The 16,071-nt window shown below is 35.2% G+C and overlaps 1 protein-coding gene across 1 annotated transcript; it reads right to left on the reverse strand.

The window, feature by feature from the left end:
- Positions 1-1,930: 1,930 nt before the first annotated feature.
- Positions 1,931-15,369, reverse strand: LOC107294437 (carbonic anhydrase 13). The gene is made up of 7 exons (XM_015823668.1): positions 15,261-15,369; positions 9,993-10,190; positions 9,278-9,396; positions 6,136-6,231; positions 5,020-5,082; positions 3,820-3,975; positions 1,931-3,223 (listed from the first exon to the last, which is right to left on the reverse strand). The coding sequence occupies exons 1-7, from the start codon at positions 15,289-15,291 to the stop codon at positions 3,110-3,112; spliced, it is 777 nt and encodes a 258-aa protein (XP_015679154.1). The 5' UTR covers positions 15,292-15,369; the 3' UTR covers positions 1,931-3,109.
- Between the last annotated feature and the right edge of the window lie 702 nt (positions 15,370-16,071).

Raw genomic sequence — 16,071 nt, forward strand, 5'->3', positions numbered from 1 at the left:
ATGTTATTTTCATCTCCCCCCACATTAGTGTCCCTTATTTTAGATAATTTAGATTTTGAAATCTTCCTTAATACCTATAATTGGATCTGTTTTTTACTGGTATTCTCATTTTTCTCATTAAGTTAAAAAAATGTTCATTGCTTTGCATTCAATAAATTGGGGAGAAAAATGTCATTTGTATCAGATGTTTTTTGCTTTAATGCTTTACTATTTGCTGGAAAAATAGTTATTTGCCACGTTTCAATCATTCATGTTTATTTATTCCAAAGCTGTAGCTCTTTTATCCTTTAAAAATAATTTTAATGGTTTTAAGATCACATCTTAATATTACTTTGCTTCTAATGACACCTACTGGTCAGAAAAGCTAAAGAGAAATTTCTGCCTCCATAAAATACAGTTCAGTTCATAAATCCTTTCTTTTAAAATGTCAAATTTTAGAGTAATGGTTGGGAGAAGCATGTTAAATTCCTTATATAGTTAATTATTTTATTTTATTTTATGTATATACCTCCCATCTTGCTGTCCAAAGTGCTGCATAAAAGATTGGAATTTCCAAAGCAGATAATATAAAAATTCTGGCATAAGGAATAGGGCTTGGACAAAATGTATATGAAAATATGAATTTATCCATATTAATGAATGTTCATGTTAATTATGCAATACCCTTGTCAATATTTAGCTTTAGTTGATAGTTCTAATAGTTCTACTAAATAATTAGTTCTAATTAACCAGAACAGGTTTAACATCCCTATCCTGAACACCACAGTTATTATTGTTTCCACTGTGTTGATTATATAATACCCTAGTCCAGGGGTAGGCAACCTTGGCTCTTTTATGACTCGTGGCTATGCTGGCTCAGGAATTCTGGGAGTTGAAGTCCACGAGTCATAAAAGAGCCAAGGTTGCCTACCCCTGCCCTAATCAATATTTGGCTTTAGTCTATAGTTCTATTAATTAAACAACACAGGTTTAACATCACTACCCTGAATAGCAGTTATTATTGTTTCCACTGTGTTATTCAACCAGCTAGTCCTGATCTACTCCAAAGACTCCGTATCGAACACTGGCAACATTTAACTGGGGCATTAGGGAGTTTTGCAGCCAAGATGGAAACCATAGTCGTGTGATCAAAGCATCTCCCATTTATATGGCAAATATTTTGAGTTTGGGGACCATATTTGGTGGACAACCTTGTAGGGAAGCTGGACTTGTATTGTAGACATCTTTTTGGAACTTTCCCAATAGCAAGTCATGAAATTGTCATTTCCTGTCCTGCTTGCTTTTTTCTTCCCAAGCTGGGCTAGAAAACACACAAAGATGCACTGCCACACTTACATACACACATTAGGTACCTTGCATTTTCCCCTATTCCCACCTGTTTCTCTATTTTTCTACATCTTCTCCTCAGAAAAGTTAATTGAACCACAGTCAGCATTTTTCCTGATGTAGCTTAATGGAAGGACTTAAGCTCCATGAAGCATATTTTTGAGAGCAGCATATATTTGAGAGCTGTATCTAATCTTTTGAGTTTGTTGATTGGGCTCTCTGACTGCACTCTAATCTGAAAACTGTATAAACATCTGTTTATGTAGTACCAGGAGCAGCTTCAAATCAAGGTTATCTCTATTTATGTATCTCTATGCTAAAGTAAGTTCCATTACATTCAGTGGGAACTTTGAAGGAAAATGTAACAGAATAAAATGCTCACTGTGGTTCAACTAAACTTGTTTTTAATTGTAAAATTACATTTAATCCCATTATAGTTTCTGATTGGATCTGGTTTCATATGTCTTATGCAATTGCTAAACTAAGAGCAATTAGCCTACTTTTCCATATGTGCAAATTTAAAAAATTAACCATATGTAAATTTGAAAACATTAAAATGATTAGCTGTTATTTGAAATAATTGGTAAACACACTGTTAGAAGAAAACTTAATTTATTGTCAATAATTTTTTAAAAAAATATCTAACATAAGAGCATAGACCAATAATATTTATTTACTCCTTACCTTGATTCAAAATTACTTCTGACTCCTTAACAATGTTTTTATGAAATTAAATAGCATGAAAATATTAAGATCCATAGTTTTTTTAAACAATGCCATATCCAAACCATCATTCACAGCCTTATATACAAATACCCACCAATTAGCATACAGATTATATAATTCAACAAACACATTTCAATCCAAACTTCACTTCTGAATGGAGGCAAAAACCCATGTTATCACTGATAAAAAGATTTAAAAAACAAACATGTTGCCATTGTTATATTGTTAGTTGTTTGGATTTTTTAAGTACCGGTATGTTACCATTCTTGCTTCCTGGTCTAATTAGCTGAATAATTTCCTATTGAGTTTCTTTACAGAGCAACAATTCCTAGGATGTTTTGATAAATGCTTAGAATCCCTGAGTGGAAGATTAAAGCATTTAATCCTCTGCCTAGTTAGGTCAATTTCATTCAAAAACCCTAAATTATGTCTATAGAATCCTCATCACTACACTTAGCATGCTACACTGCAATCAAATAATAGCATGAAGTTCATTCAGACCACTAAATGTAATATTGATGTATTCAATTCAGAATAAATGTGATTGATTATATCATATTGCAATCCAATAACTTCTTACATTGTTAATTATATTCTTAATAAAAAGGGAGTATCTTGCCTTTCTAACATAGTCAAACTGCAAGAAAACTATTATTTAAAACAGATGAATCAAATAATTGAACAAAAATATTGTATCAATAAAATAAACTTTATATCCTGAATTGGATATAAGTATTTTAGTTCCTGTTCTATTTCTACATATCATCTCACTACTTAAAGTAAACTTTGCATTTACTGTTATTTTATACAAGCTCATAGGTTTTTATTTGGGATTTATATTGTAGGGGCAAAATTGTCAGGGATCATAATAATGTTCTATTCTATTCTATTCTATTCTATTCTATTCTATTCTATTCTGTATTTCCATCAAAATTCCTACAATTTAAAAATGAAAAACATTACCACACTTCAAATTAAAATATTTTTTTAAAAGAATAAGGGCAATATTTTAAATGGGTTTTGCATCCAAAACAGTGTCAAGCAAATTATCCTTCCTTTAATTTCTTCTTACTTCCCGACCCCTTAAAGGCTGTGGTGGTCTAAAGTTTTTCAGCATGCAATAGGCATGCTCTCCTTCACCAGTGCACAGGAGGTTGCGAAATTTGGCCAGCTGTGGATAAAAAAGGTACAAAATTCAGCAAGAATTAATGCCAAAAATGCACTCCACATGCACATAGTTTTCTTCCTTGTGACACATATTGGTATAAACCTGTGCTTTTTTATGAGTAATTAGTTTCCAATTGAACCCATAAAGACATAACACCTGAACAAAAACAAACAGTTAATGAATGATGACTATTATGAAACAGTGCCTACATAATATTTGTAAACATAAACTGAATGTATTTAATTTGCACTGTAACATTTAAGCACATTAAGTATGTACAAGCCTCAAGCGCACATTTACTATCTCACAATTTTGACAAGCCACTGAAACCGAATACAGGAGCTCTTAATTATACTTACACTTTAATGGTTAATATTGATTGATTAAATATGTATCATCCAATGCCGACTCTTACAAGACACATAGACAGATTTTTCCTATTGACTATCTGAGTGGTTAATATAGTTAGATTTTAATAGGAGACCATGTAGACTTCTGATATCAGAATATAATAAATGGCAAAAGTTCATATGAGAACCTCTTTAAAAAGAGAGATTTCAAATGGGAAAGTATCGTCTCTGGTCAGAGCCAAAACATACCTGTTCAGAGCAAACACTTATAGGCTCCCTAAGGATGATCCAAATGACACTCTCAAGAAGAGGAGGAACTGTGAGAGACCCAAGGTAAGTCCAGTAGTCCAGTGAATGAGGGAGCAGACAGGAAGGATCAAAATTGGTGAACCTGTGCTGGTTACCCTGAAGGAAAGAAGGATGGCAGGAATTAGGAAATGCCCTCTTCATCCTCATTGTGTGGCATATAACTTCCACTGTTAATTCTTCCTTCTATGGCAGGCTTCCTGTTTCCAGAAGATACCTTTCCTTCTCCACTTTTGCCTCCATGAGCATAGAGAGATTTAGATTATTCTATGGTTGTTCATGCTTAGCAGCATCTCATTCTCAGCACTAGTTGCCCTTTCTCAAACTCTGTTTGTCGGACTACCAGATCTGGGCTGCAAATATGTGGAGAATATCTAGAGGACAGAATTAGTATTTTCTGTATCCTCTCTACTTCCATTTAAAGGTTTTGCACATTTTACTGCCAAAATTTGGTAGCTTTTAATGCTTCTAGGGCAGGGGTGTCAAACTGCCGGCCTGTGGGCCTGACGCATCATGTGGAAGCCGCGCCCACCCCATTGCCAGCAATGGCAAAACTGTCCTGATATGTTGCATGACATCACGTGACGTCATGAGTTTGACGTGTCTGTTGTAGCAGTAGTCCTCATTTAGGACTGCCTTGTACAGCAACTGTTTGTCATTAATGACAGTGATGAAAAAGTAGCTTTGTGATCTATCACAGCATTTATGATCTTTGCAGGTCTATGGAAATCTGAAGTAAGATCATCAGCATAGTTGCAGTTTCCGCTTTGCTTAATAATGACGTTGCCAGTCCCAATTGTGGCCGCTAACAAGGACCACCTGTAAATGGCAAGAGACAGTGTGCTTATGAAAGGTTTAAAGCACTCCAATTGTATGGACAACCCTAGAAATTATTACACAATACTCTATTAAAGCAGCTGAGGGGAACCGGAAAGAGAACGTGTAGATTTAGCATTTTGATTCATCATCTATATTTATAGAGATATTATGTGTTCCACACTACCAGCAGAGAATTCATAACTCTGTGAATCAACAAAAAGTATAGACAGGTCTGCCATCTATTATCTGAAATAGTTTTTAGTAGTAAAGCTTCCATTGCAATCCCAATAAGAATAAACGATACAAGGACCTGATCTGCCTTACCTTCACTTTAATGGTATCCAGTTGGTCTGTGATTTTTTTCAGTTGTGAATTGCATTCACCCAACTGTAAATATAAATGTAAGATCATTTCTTTGTCTGAGAGAAAATGAAGTTTTATTGATTTTAAACTTTACTGGTTTTTATCATTAATTTTTATCAGCAAAATGGTTATCTGAAAAGTTTAAAAAGAAATTATATGCAATTAAGAAAATGTATTTTAAAAAATAACCACAGAAAATAAAATAAAATTCCAATGTTCAAAATGTCAAAATACCTAAGGAAAAAAGAGGTTTTATGAAAAGCTATTCTATAATTATGATTCTATTATTAAGTCCAATTATGAATATGCAACCCACTTCACACTATCTAATGTAAACTTTGCTAATTCCAGGAAGATGTACTTTTGAATAGATTTGCATGGATTGTATGGTAGAACTCTGGAGATATTTTTTCTGGAGAATATCTTCTTAAAGGCTCTTTTGGAATAATGAGGTGAATGAGGGTACACATTCCACAAAAGGAAACTGCATCTAGGAAGTTTTTCTTGCTTAAAAGTTTGAAAAATAAATACTTTGCTATCCATATAATATTTCATATATTTGTATGTACTAAAACATCACATACATTCTTCAGGGTATTTGCCGTAAAAAAAATTCAAATATGAATACAAATATATATGTGTGGAGGGGGAGTTTGGCACCCACAAGGTGATCCATTGTGTCATCTGAATCTATTCCAAATTGTATTGTCAAATTTTAATTTCTCAACATTTGGAGACAGAAAGTACTAAAAACAGTAGAGTAAATGTAAAATAGGTTTAAATAGGATTGTTTTTAAACAGCAGAAAATTCCATTTTCCCCAAATAAAACCAGGAAAAAAAATCACCCATCTACTTGGGATCCTGGAGGGTCTATAATTGATTCCAGCACCCAAATTGGTGAAAGGTACAAATGATAAGCCCAACCACTATGATTCTCATCCCCCTAGAAGCCATTATGCCTAGTTTTGAACCACTAAAATGTTCCTCGCACTGACAGGCAAAATTATGTGCTAAACAATAGTCTGATCTTTTGCTTCCTACATTTGAAATGAAAAAATATAATTTTATTTCCTTACTTTTAAGAAAACAGCCATGACTGCTAATCCATCAGGTTTCTGAGCAGCTTCAACAAAGCTGGGGTATTTACCTGCATTCCAGTGCACCACATGAAGCTGAAAAGCAAGAAAATAAGTACAATTAATCATCACTTTATGATGAATCTGTAACACATGATGAAGTATTGGGAGCTAAGTCATTATTTTTTTTTACAAGTAGCCAAAAGCCATCTTGATGCATGTAGTCCTTTGGAAGCTCCACACACTTTGGTCCAAAGCTCTGAAGATCCATTCTAGTCAGTCCTAGTTTGGGGCATGTTTATAAAAATAATAAAAGAGTCTGTGACAAATCCTCATGCCAGTCCCTCCCACCAGCTGTGTTCCCACCCTCATTTTTCTTTCACAAATTCTCAGAGTCACACACACTGGATCAAGGGCTTTAACATCCTTGCAGGAAAGCTGCTTTGTAAGTGCAAAGTATTATTATGAATAAAATCTAAAAGTTCTAATGGCTCAGTTCGCTAAATCTGGATTTTTAAGGTGTCAACACACACGCACTTTAAAAAGCCGGACAATATATCTCCTGAAATATTGTGAACATTTTACAAAAAGGAAACCAATGCTTTCAACAGGAATGGCTTTTATTGTAGATTAATGAAAAATAACAAAGAAGAAAAGACACGAGAAACACTGTGGGGGAGGCCCATCCCAATGGCCCGTGACTTCTTTTTAAAGGATGTATGTACTGTATCTTGTCTTACCACCGCTCTTTCACCACAGCTTGTTGGAGAAATCTTTTAAGGCCTGTTTCTTTTATGCATCATCCTCAGCAGAACTGTATCGCAGCCTGTTGGAAACACCTGGGTCCAGGAGATAGGCTGCTTCAGATTAATAGGACTTTGGATCCACAGAGATCATCTGCCAGAGGAACAGTGTTGACTTCTGTCTGCAGAGCAGCTCTTTCTTCTTGCATGTGCCAATTTGGCAGAGGTGCATTCTTGAGCCAAAGAGCCTTTTCTTCCCAGGGCTCAACATGGTACATCTGTTCACTGACCTTTTGGCCATATCTCCACCCGTATGATCAGCCTGACACTCTCTCAAATCTAGGCTCTTTCCCCCCCCCCCCCAAAATCAGTAGGGTTTCTAGTGGGTTCTTGATAATCGGCAGAGGGAAAACTTTTTAAACTGACTAAACATTCCTAAATATTTTCTCCTTCCATTTGGTTTCTTAGATGGAACTTATTTCTTTCCAGCTATATATCTGTTTTGGAACATACTGTTTTCTAAGCACCTCTTATTAATTCGTTATATTCCATCTCACCTGGTTCCTGTGGAAAACATAAGTCTTTAAACACTGCAAATGTCATTTCCCCCAACTGATTTTCCCCCATTAATTTTAGGCATTTTTCTATCTTCCTTTATTTGATCAAGGACATTATTTCTGTGAATCTTCAGTTCTTTCATTACAGTACTGACAAACATGTGCTGCTATTTCAAACTACTATTCCATTTCAGAAATATTTAAAAAAAACAGAAAAGTTTCTTGCTTAATGTTAGTTAACTAGAAGCAATTTATACTTTTTGAGGACTTCATGTTGAGAAAAGCAATCATTGGAAATGTTAACGTATTAGTAATGTCTCTTCCATTTAGCATTTTTGCAATTTCATTTCAGCATAGAAAACACATTAAAATAAATTGACAGAGATTGTAACTAGACTATACTTTTTATCTGAGAGAATTGTTACACTATTATAAAAACAGAACATTTACAGTGTTTGAATTTGGTTCCACACAGATGTACCTCACTACAGCTCCACCCAGCATGGTCTCAAACCCATCCAGCAGACCAATAAATCAGCCAAGAGGGAAATAGTGTTGTTTCCCTTGGTTTTTGAAAACATCAACAGAAAGCACTTTAGTCTGTTTTACTAAGAGTTTTATTCTCTCTGACGCAAATACTGTGAAAAATATAAAAGGGAAGTCTTAGTATTTACAGGTTAGGCATTCCCAGATGCTTAATTGACCCTCATTTTCTTCCAGCAAGTTTATGCTGCTTATGCTGCTTAGTAAAATGTAATGCCAATTTGAGATCAGTACATACTTCCCATGTGCTGAGAAGTGAAGTGAAAAGGAGGAAAACAGAAAATTATTAAGCCTAATGGAAATCTTGGAATTTAAATGCAAAAAACTGAGTCAAGCCCTATTATTTCAGAGCTTCTTCTCATCTTTAGAATGCTAGTTATAGTTTCAGTGGACCAGAAAGTTTTACAAGTTTAATTCTCAAAGAAAAAAATGATATGCAATATAGTTTTGCTTTATTTATTCTGCTGTTCACCAATATGAACCCAAAGAGCTGATTAATTCCAGGGCCTCCGTGTTTTGCACAGCAGTTTTACCATGTCACTTGACAGTGAACACTGGAATATTTTAAAGGAAGATGTGCATCCAAAGCAGTTGTGTGTGAGATGGTCAGAATACTGAATAACTCCCCATGTTTGTCCACCTGTGTTCGGCAAAAGGTACGTTCCTTTAAAAATTTCAGTGTTCACAGACATGTGGCAAGCAGAGAAAATAAATTCACAATGGGCTACAGAGGCACTAGTAGCATAATAGCTAAAAACATACTGTGCAATAGACATAAATGAAAGACAATATGGAAATGTTGCTGAGATCACACCAAAACCACTTTCCATAGCAACCAGAAACAATCAAAAGCACAGGTTTTAATGAAAAAAACAACAACAACACTGATGTGCAATTCTAAGCAGATGTGATTGGGAGTAATTCCCATGGAAATCCATGGAATTTACTACCAAGGATATGATCAATATACAAGATACAGTGAAAATTTCCCAGCCAGGCTAGTTTTAAATTCCAAAAATTACATATTAGGAACTAAAAATTTCCCAACTAAATAATAAAATTCATCATACAGTATTACATTTTCCTGCCTGAACTTGACCAGCTACATTTTTTGTTGGCCAGTATCACTAAACACATGCAACTGGTCCTATAATAAAATTTACCATTGAAAATTAATAATAATTTTACTGCTGAAATCACACCAGTGCTTTATGCAATAGTCATTTCAGAAAGGACAGCTTTAATTATGCTGCAAAAGTAAATCCTGTTGCTTCAGAACAGCTCAGAGGAGTACTTTACCTCTGCTGGGAATTTTGCTCCATCCACAGCATGTTCAGAACCAATGTCATCACTGGCTCCCCAGTGGAAGTGGATTTGTCGCAGCCTATAATTTCCAGTGAGTGGACCCCCACTTAGCACTGTAAAAAATATTAATAATTCTTATTGTGAAACAGAGAGTGGGAAACTTTTAGCGCTTAAGCGTATTTTCAGACTACTTGAAAGCTAACACAAAACTGGTGTAGAAAACACTGACTGGATCTCTGTGTTAAATAACTGCTGGAGGTTCTAGCTTAGCATTGGAGGGCTGCATGTTTTTTTTTTATTCTAAATAACTGTCCTGAAAATTGCTATTCACTCTACAGAGGAAAAAAAAAGGCAAGCAAATAACTCTATGATTACAAAGGAAATCTGAACTGTTCCCATGAAATGGGAGCAACATAAAACTAACTATGCCGAAGATGAGAGAAAGCAGTGTTTGAGAAAGGAATTTAGCCCACTTTGAATAGGGCTTTTAGGAAGGTATCCAACTTTCTGCACCCAATCAGATAAAATCATATTCAAGAAACATGTGGACAGCTCATTTGAATGCAAACATATTTAGACAGTTACAACTAACTGAAACTCACTCAAGTGAAAAGGTAAAAGAATCTTCTCTGGAGAATAGCTGCCTTATAATTTAGATACAATTAGTTATAGAGCATTAAATCAGACATAGATTTGCTAGAAAACAAACCTGATTTATTCTCAGTGTCATCAAATTCCACACTGGTGGAGTGTCCATTATTGAGTATTACTTTAGCAGAGGAAGGATCATAGCTGGGGCTGAGAGGAAGCAGGTTGGAGTCATATTTAGTCTCTTTAGTTTGAATATCAATGGGAGATTGCCGGTTTCCATCAGCAATGGGGAAAATTTCCTTCCAGTGAGTAGGTCCTAGAATACATTACAGTGAAAACATTGTTTACAGAATATCATTTGGTACAGTCAGACAAACAAAGAATTTGTCATATAGGAAAATGCACAAGAACCTACCTGGATTTTCTTATTTTTCTTTTTTAAAAAAAAAATTATTAAAAATGGTTGGATTTAAAGGGATGGAATATATACCACCCCACATCTTTGGTGGGCTGAAAGACAGCCCTCTACATAAATATCTTAATTCTAATGAATTGAATACCCAAGGATGCAGGTTAGAACACTAGAGTTGTTCATTTTCTGCCTACTTCCAGGCATTCTGGTCATTAGGAATGCAGCAAACACCTGAAATTAACACACATGCAATAGATTCAGAGAACATTTATCCATCAGATGATTTAATCTGTCATTCACACAACTATAATGTTTTACTTTGGTTCAATAACATAGAAAGTGCTTTATTCAGAGACATAGATTAATTTTGACTCATCAAAGTTTTAGATAAGGTTGAAGAAGATATTCTGCCTAATGAATTCAGGAAACTAAGCATGGCTTAGGAAGCCCATAAACTGATCTCCAAACTTGACATACGGTAGTATGGTCACTTTGAAAAGAAAATACTGCACTGTCATGGAAGACGGTTCAGAACTGATTTATATATGCAATACAGCAAGATAGAATTGTGATGGTGTACTACACGATATCACATAGAACTAAATAGGGAAATGCTAGCAACAGTTTTAAAAATTGCGCTCTCATTGGTACATACAGTTTATATACATTTATATACATTTTTTCAATGTAGAAGGTGATTTCCTAACTTTGTCATCAGAACTTGTATAGTCTGCATTTCCCCCCTAAAATATCTGAGTCATTTATTTCAAAACAAGTCTCAATCTACCAGTCATTATCATATGTGCAATACCAGGAGTTAAATTTTAGAAGTTCCAAATTTCACAAATATCAATCTCGGGCAGAATAGAAAATAGAACCAAAATACTCAGCATATTAACTGCATATAAGGTACTTGTAATCCTAGTTTAATTGTCCCAGCTTTCTTCAGTAGAAATGAAAGAATTATAAGGTAGTAAAAGTGTCAGGCATTTTGATATTATAAAAAAAATTATAAAACAGTAGTTGTACAATCCTTGGGAAAAGTGATATCTGTTAGTTACAGTATATCATAGATGCAAACTACTGGTCAGCTATTGATCCTAATAACATTTTGAGTAACCGGCATTTAGATCAGCTTTACACACTAGCCATAATATAAAATGTTATTTAAAAATATACCAAGTGAGTGGCAGCCTTGCTTACTCTGAAGTAGCCCACCCAGGCTGACTGCCATTAATGGGAATTCTAGGAAGTGTAATCGCAACATAAATGAAGAGCAATAGGTTGTGGAATAGCAGTTGTTATTCTTTTTCATTCAGTGAAGAATTCTGCATTGGGAAAGCAATAACAGAAATTGTTCTGTTATTTCTGTTGTCAGAAACGCTTCTAGCCAAATTTGGAATTTGGTTTAAGTTTAGATTTCCTTCAGCAGGAATGCAAAATCAGGTTGCCATTATGCTATTGGAGGTGGTACCAAAATTTTAGGACCTTTCTCTTTTTTTCATTATTAAGAGATAAAATGAATGATTACGGAATGGATTTCCGTACTTAAAAATCCTAACACCGCCCTCCCCAAATAGAGTCTAGTCCTGCCTACTTTGGAGTTAAGTTGTACAGAGTGTAATCCAACTCTCAAACCAAGAAAAAAATATACACTCATCCTACATATTTTCTCCATTCCCTTGAAATAGCTTGTAACATTTTCTAGAAATGTCTGAAAATCAGTTTTTAATTAACCAATTATCTTAAGTCTTCAAAGCAATATTCCTACCTAAGCACAAGGTTCCTTCATAAAATTTTAATTACAAGGGATCCTTATTTTAAATACACAGCTTGCTTATCTTTGAAATTTCAAAAAAAATAATAATATGTAAGGAGTATAAGGGGCTAAGCTGACTTGATTCTACCCAGTCTATAATATGATGAATACACTGGTTAATCTTAAGCATTAGAGTCAAATGAACTTATGTAATTCTATGATTTTATGGTTTATTTCTGGGTTTTATTGTTGTCGTGAGCCACCTAGAGTTGTGTTTTTAAATGGGTGGGAATATTTTTTAAATAAATATTATACTTGATTTATCAAGTATTGATAGGGAAGAAATTATGAAATCCTCAAACCTATATTTTGTATTTTCTAACACAGAAAACCCAATTCATGTTTAGCATTTTATATTACTCTGGTCAGAATCCATCATTCAAAATTCTTCATCAATAGCTTAGCAAGATAGATGAGATGGACAGATTATTGGCTTGCCTAAAGTCCTTTAGTCTAATAAAATAATATCTCAACCTTCTGTGCTTCTAATTCAGGAGAAAAAAAATACAGCATCACGTTCCTTATCATCTCTTGGACACACTGTCTGTTTTACGTCAACCATATTTCTGTCCCACCAAGATTATCTTTTGCACTGTTTGTACTTCTAAAATGAGTCAGCTATATATCATTTTTCATTCCTCAAAGATCATTTATATCATTTAATATTTATCATTCAGTATCAAAAAAGACAAAAGTTTACTGAGCTGATTGCTTAAGCAATTTTATCCTTGCATAGATATATCAAATAAGGAATAAATAACTTCTGCTCTCCAAATGCTTTAAATTTACTAAGTTTTAAATGCCAACATGCTGATTTAGAGGGCAATCCTATGCAGATTTTATTCAAGAGGAATTTCCATTATGTTTACTAAAAGTGATAATAGGATAATAGCCTTTAGTAATTGTGGAATAGTTTACCACAAACTTTTTAATTCAGTGGAAGCATAAAGTTATTAATCTAACCCATTATTCAGGGTAATTACAGTGAGAATCTAATAATAACTTATTCACAGGAATAAATGTGAATGGAAAAATGTATACACGTGATTATTAGTATGAGCTAATAATATAAATCTTCCTTCCAATGAGTAGACACCACCTAAAAATGCTTTGTGTGTTTGTATGATTACAACAACACAACTGGAGTCACTGATAATAAAAGGATAAAGTTTTACAACGCTTTGATGTTATTAGGTTCTCTAACCTAGGAACTCCACTGTATTAAAAGTGGAGCCCCCACTGATAGTGGAAACAAATTAAGCTTGACATGTTAACTGTTGGATAATCTTGATATGTATTTAGTCCACCAAAGCAATATCTCTTAGATGTAACACCCAGCCTTCTAATAACTTATCTAAGTTCTTCCTTATGAAGCAGGACACAAAGTTCTGGAGGATATCTTTAATGCATTGCTTCCTAAACAGACGTCATCCACCCTGCTGTAGCACTGAGATTAGACAACAGCATCCCAAACTAAAGTCTTTTATTACCTGTATTACTGTGATAACTACACATCCAATAAGACATGGTACATTTTAAAATGTCTTCCTAAATCTGTTACTGAATCCTGTCTATCACAGACAGTAAAGGAGTATACAAAATCAGAGTTGTTCTAAACTCATCAACCAAACACCCAGAAACTTAGAACCCTTCAAAAAATATATTTGTATTGGAAAAAATCAAAGGGGTCTTTACAGAAGAAGCCTTTGAGGATGGTGACAATGTATTAATATCTGAATAATATTTAATAAATGTTTCATGAATCTTTCATTTATTCCTTCCACGTTCAAAATCACTATCAGGTTTCAAGCTGCACCATGTTTTTATTTGCAAAAATTAACTAAAAGAAGTAGAAGTAACTAAAAATCAGTATTGTCGATAATATGCCTTTCTCTTTTGAATTCCTAATGAACAGAATTTATGTGTGCCATTTAAGAATCGGAATTGAAGTAAAATTAATTTTAAGTATCTCTGTGAACTCAGTTTAATAGTTTCCCTGGCCTGATATTAATTTTAATGTAATAGGTACAGAAGTGCAGAGATAGAATAGATACATAGAATGTGCAAACCATGAACCTTCAAATTTAATCCGAAGATCATTATTACAAGTCTGTATTGAAAAATATTAATTGTGATTCTTAACATTACATATAGCAAAAAAGAATCAAAATATGGGAGAACAGTAAACTGCCTTATCTCACTTAGCATATCTTAAATGCTCCAACACCACTCATGCAGACAAAATGAAGCGCTTTCCTTCTCTTATTAGGAACAATGGCGTAAAAATCAAGATTTTTTTATCCTTCTATAATATTAGAGCAATTTAAGATAACTTGTGATTTATTCTCTCCACAGATCCTTGGTGAGTGTTCCTTTTCCCTCCAAAATTATGGCTAAATAGAAAAGAATTAGATAATTGAGTATGAAAAATAATTTGTTATGCAATATCCTTTTAAATTCCATTTTTACATTTTGTCCTAACTTTGCAGCTTCAAATTTATGATCAAGAGATTTCATTTAATCTCTAAATATATCCAGACTCAGAGAAAATGTACTCTAACTCACAAAAAATAACGCACCTATATCTCTACAAAACTTTTAGGCATTTGGCTTCCAAAGGAATATAGCAGAGGGAGGGAGAGAAAGAGAGAAAGAGAGAAAGAAAGAAAAAGAAAGAAAGAAGAGAGAGAGAAAGCAAGAAAAAAGAAAAAGAAAGAAAGAAAGAAAGAAAGAAAGAAAGAAAGAAAGAAAGAAAGAAAGAAAGAAAGAAAGAAAGAAAGAAAGAAAGAAAGAAAGAAAGAAAGAAAAAGATCTAAGCGAAGATGTTCCTTCCGCGTTTGTAATAAATTCCATGGGTACTTTTTTGGAAGTAAATCCCGTCACATTGGAAAGCAGGCTTGTTCCCAAGAAAACACGTGAAATGTAAGAGAGAGATCGCACGTCTAGTGGAAGTGGCTTGAAGACGCAACGGCCTAGGAAGGAAGCCCTTCCACCCGCTCCCATCCCAACTGAAGGAAAGAACCGGGCGTGTGATGAGGATGGTCGTGGTGGTGGTCGTGGCGGGAGCGGAGCCTCTCCTGGCCCTCGGGCAGCGTCCCCCGACAGCCCGCCCCCTGTACCTATTCCCCCAGAGAGCCACCAGCTCTCCTCCTCACCGTTGTCTTCCTCGTATCCCCAGTGTAACATGACTTTAGTCTGCTAACGGGATGGAAGCGATGCAGAGAGGCGAATGTCGTTTCGGTGTCAAAAGGGGTGCAGACCAGCGGCGGCGGCGGCGGCGGCAGGAGGAGGAGGAGGTGGCAGGCGGAGGCAGTGAGAAGCTCGCACCCAGCAGAGTCCCGCGACGCCCTTTTATCTCCCCGCGTGCCAGCCGCCGCTGCGTCGCCGCCTTTGGCCTCCAGATGGGCCGGTCAGCAAGCAGCCCCCATTCGGGCAATGTCACTTGGGAAGGAGTTACGCGACACGGGAAAGGAAGGCAGCCCAGGTTACACGGCTTGCGTGGGTGCTGCGTTCGGGGGCCCAGCTCTTCAGACGCGCTCTTTTCCAAAAGCGAGAGTGGGGAGGGATTCCTTTGCATAGCCTTTTTTTTAAAAAACAAAAAATATTTATTTATCAAATTTAGATACCACTCACCGAGTGAGTGAGCTTTTTGCATTGCTGTATCTAAAATAAGTGCGTGTTAAGGAAAGACAATGTGCAGTGCAACCTCCAGAATCAGACAGGTTTGTGCAGTGCCTTTTTTTAGGTGTGAAAGCACCTAAAACTTTTCTGCAAAATCCCAAGAAAAAAATACAGGTCGTCCTTGACTTACAACAGTTTATTTAGTTACCGTTTGAAGTTAAATGGCACTTAATGACCAATTTTTATGACCAATTTTTCACACTTACGACCATTGCAGCATTCCCATGGTCACGTGATTTACATTGGATGCTTGACAACTGGTTCATATTTATGACAGCTGCAGTG

Source organism: Protobothrops mucrosquamatus, unplaced genomic scaffold, assembly GCF_001527695.2.
Source record: "Protobothrops mucrosquamatus isolate PMUCROS unplaced genomic scaffold, P.Mucros_1.0 scaffold1944, whole genome shotgun sequence".
NCBI classification, from domain to species: Eukaryota; Metazoa; Chordata; class Lepidosauria; order Squamata; family Viperidae; genus Protobothrops; species Protobothrops mucrosquamatus.

Bases quoted from the DNA above. Each gene is read 5' to 3' on its own strand.
- LOC107294437 (XM_015823668.1), bottom strand. From the start codon at position 15,291: ATGTTACACTGGGGATACGAGGAAGACAACG. The intron at 5,083-6,135 runs GTAAGGAAATAA...TTATATTTACAG, and splicing joins TCATGGCTGTTTTCTTAAAA to TTGGGTGAATGCAATTCACA. The intron at 3,976-5,019 runs GTAAGGCAGATC...TCTTTCCTTCAG, and splicing joins TGGATACCATTAAAGTGAAG to GGTAACCAGCACAGGTTCAC.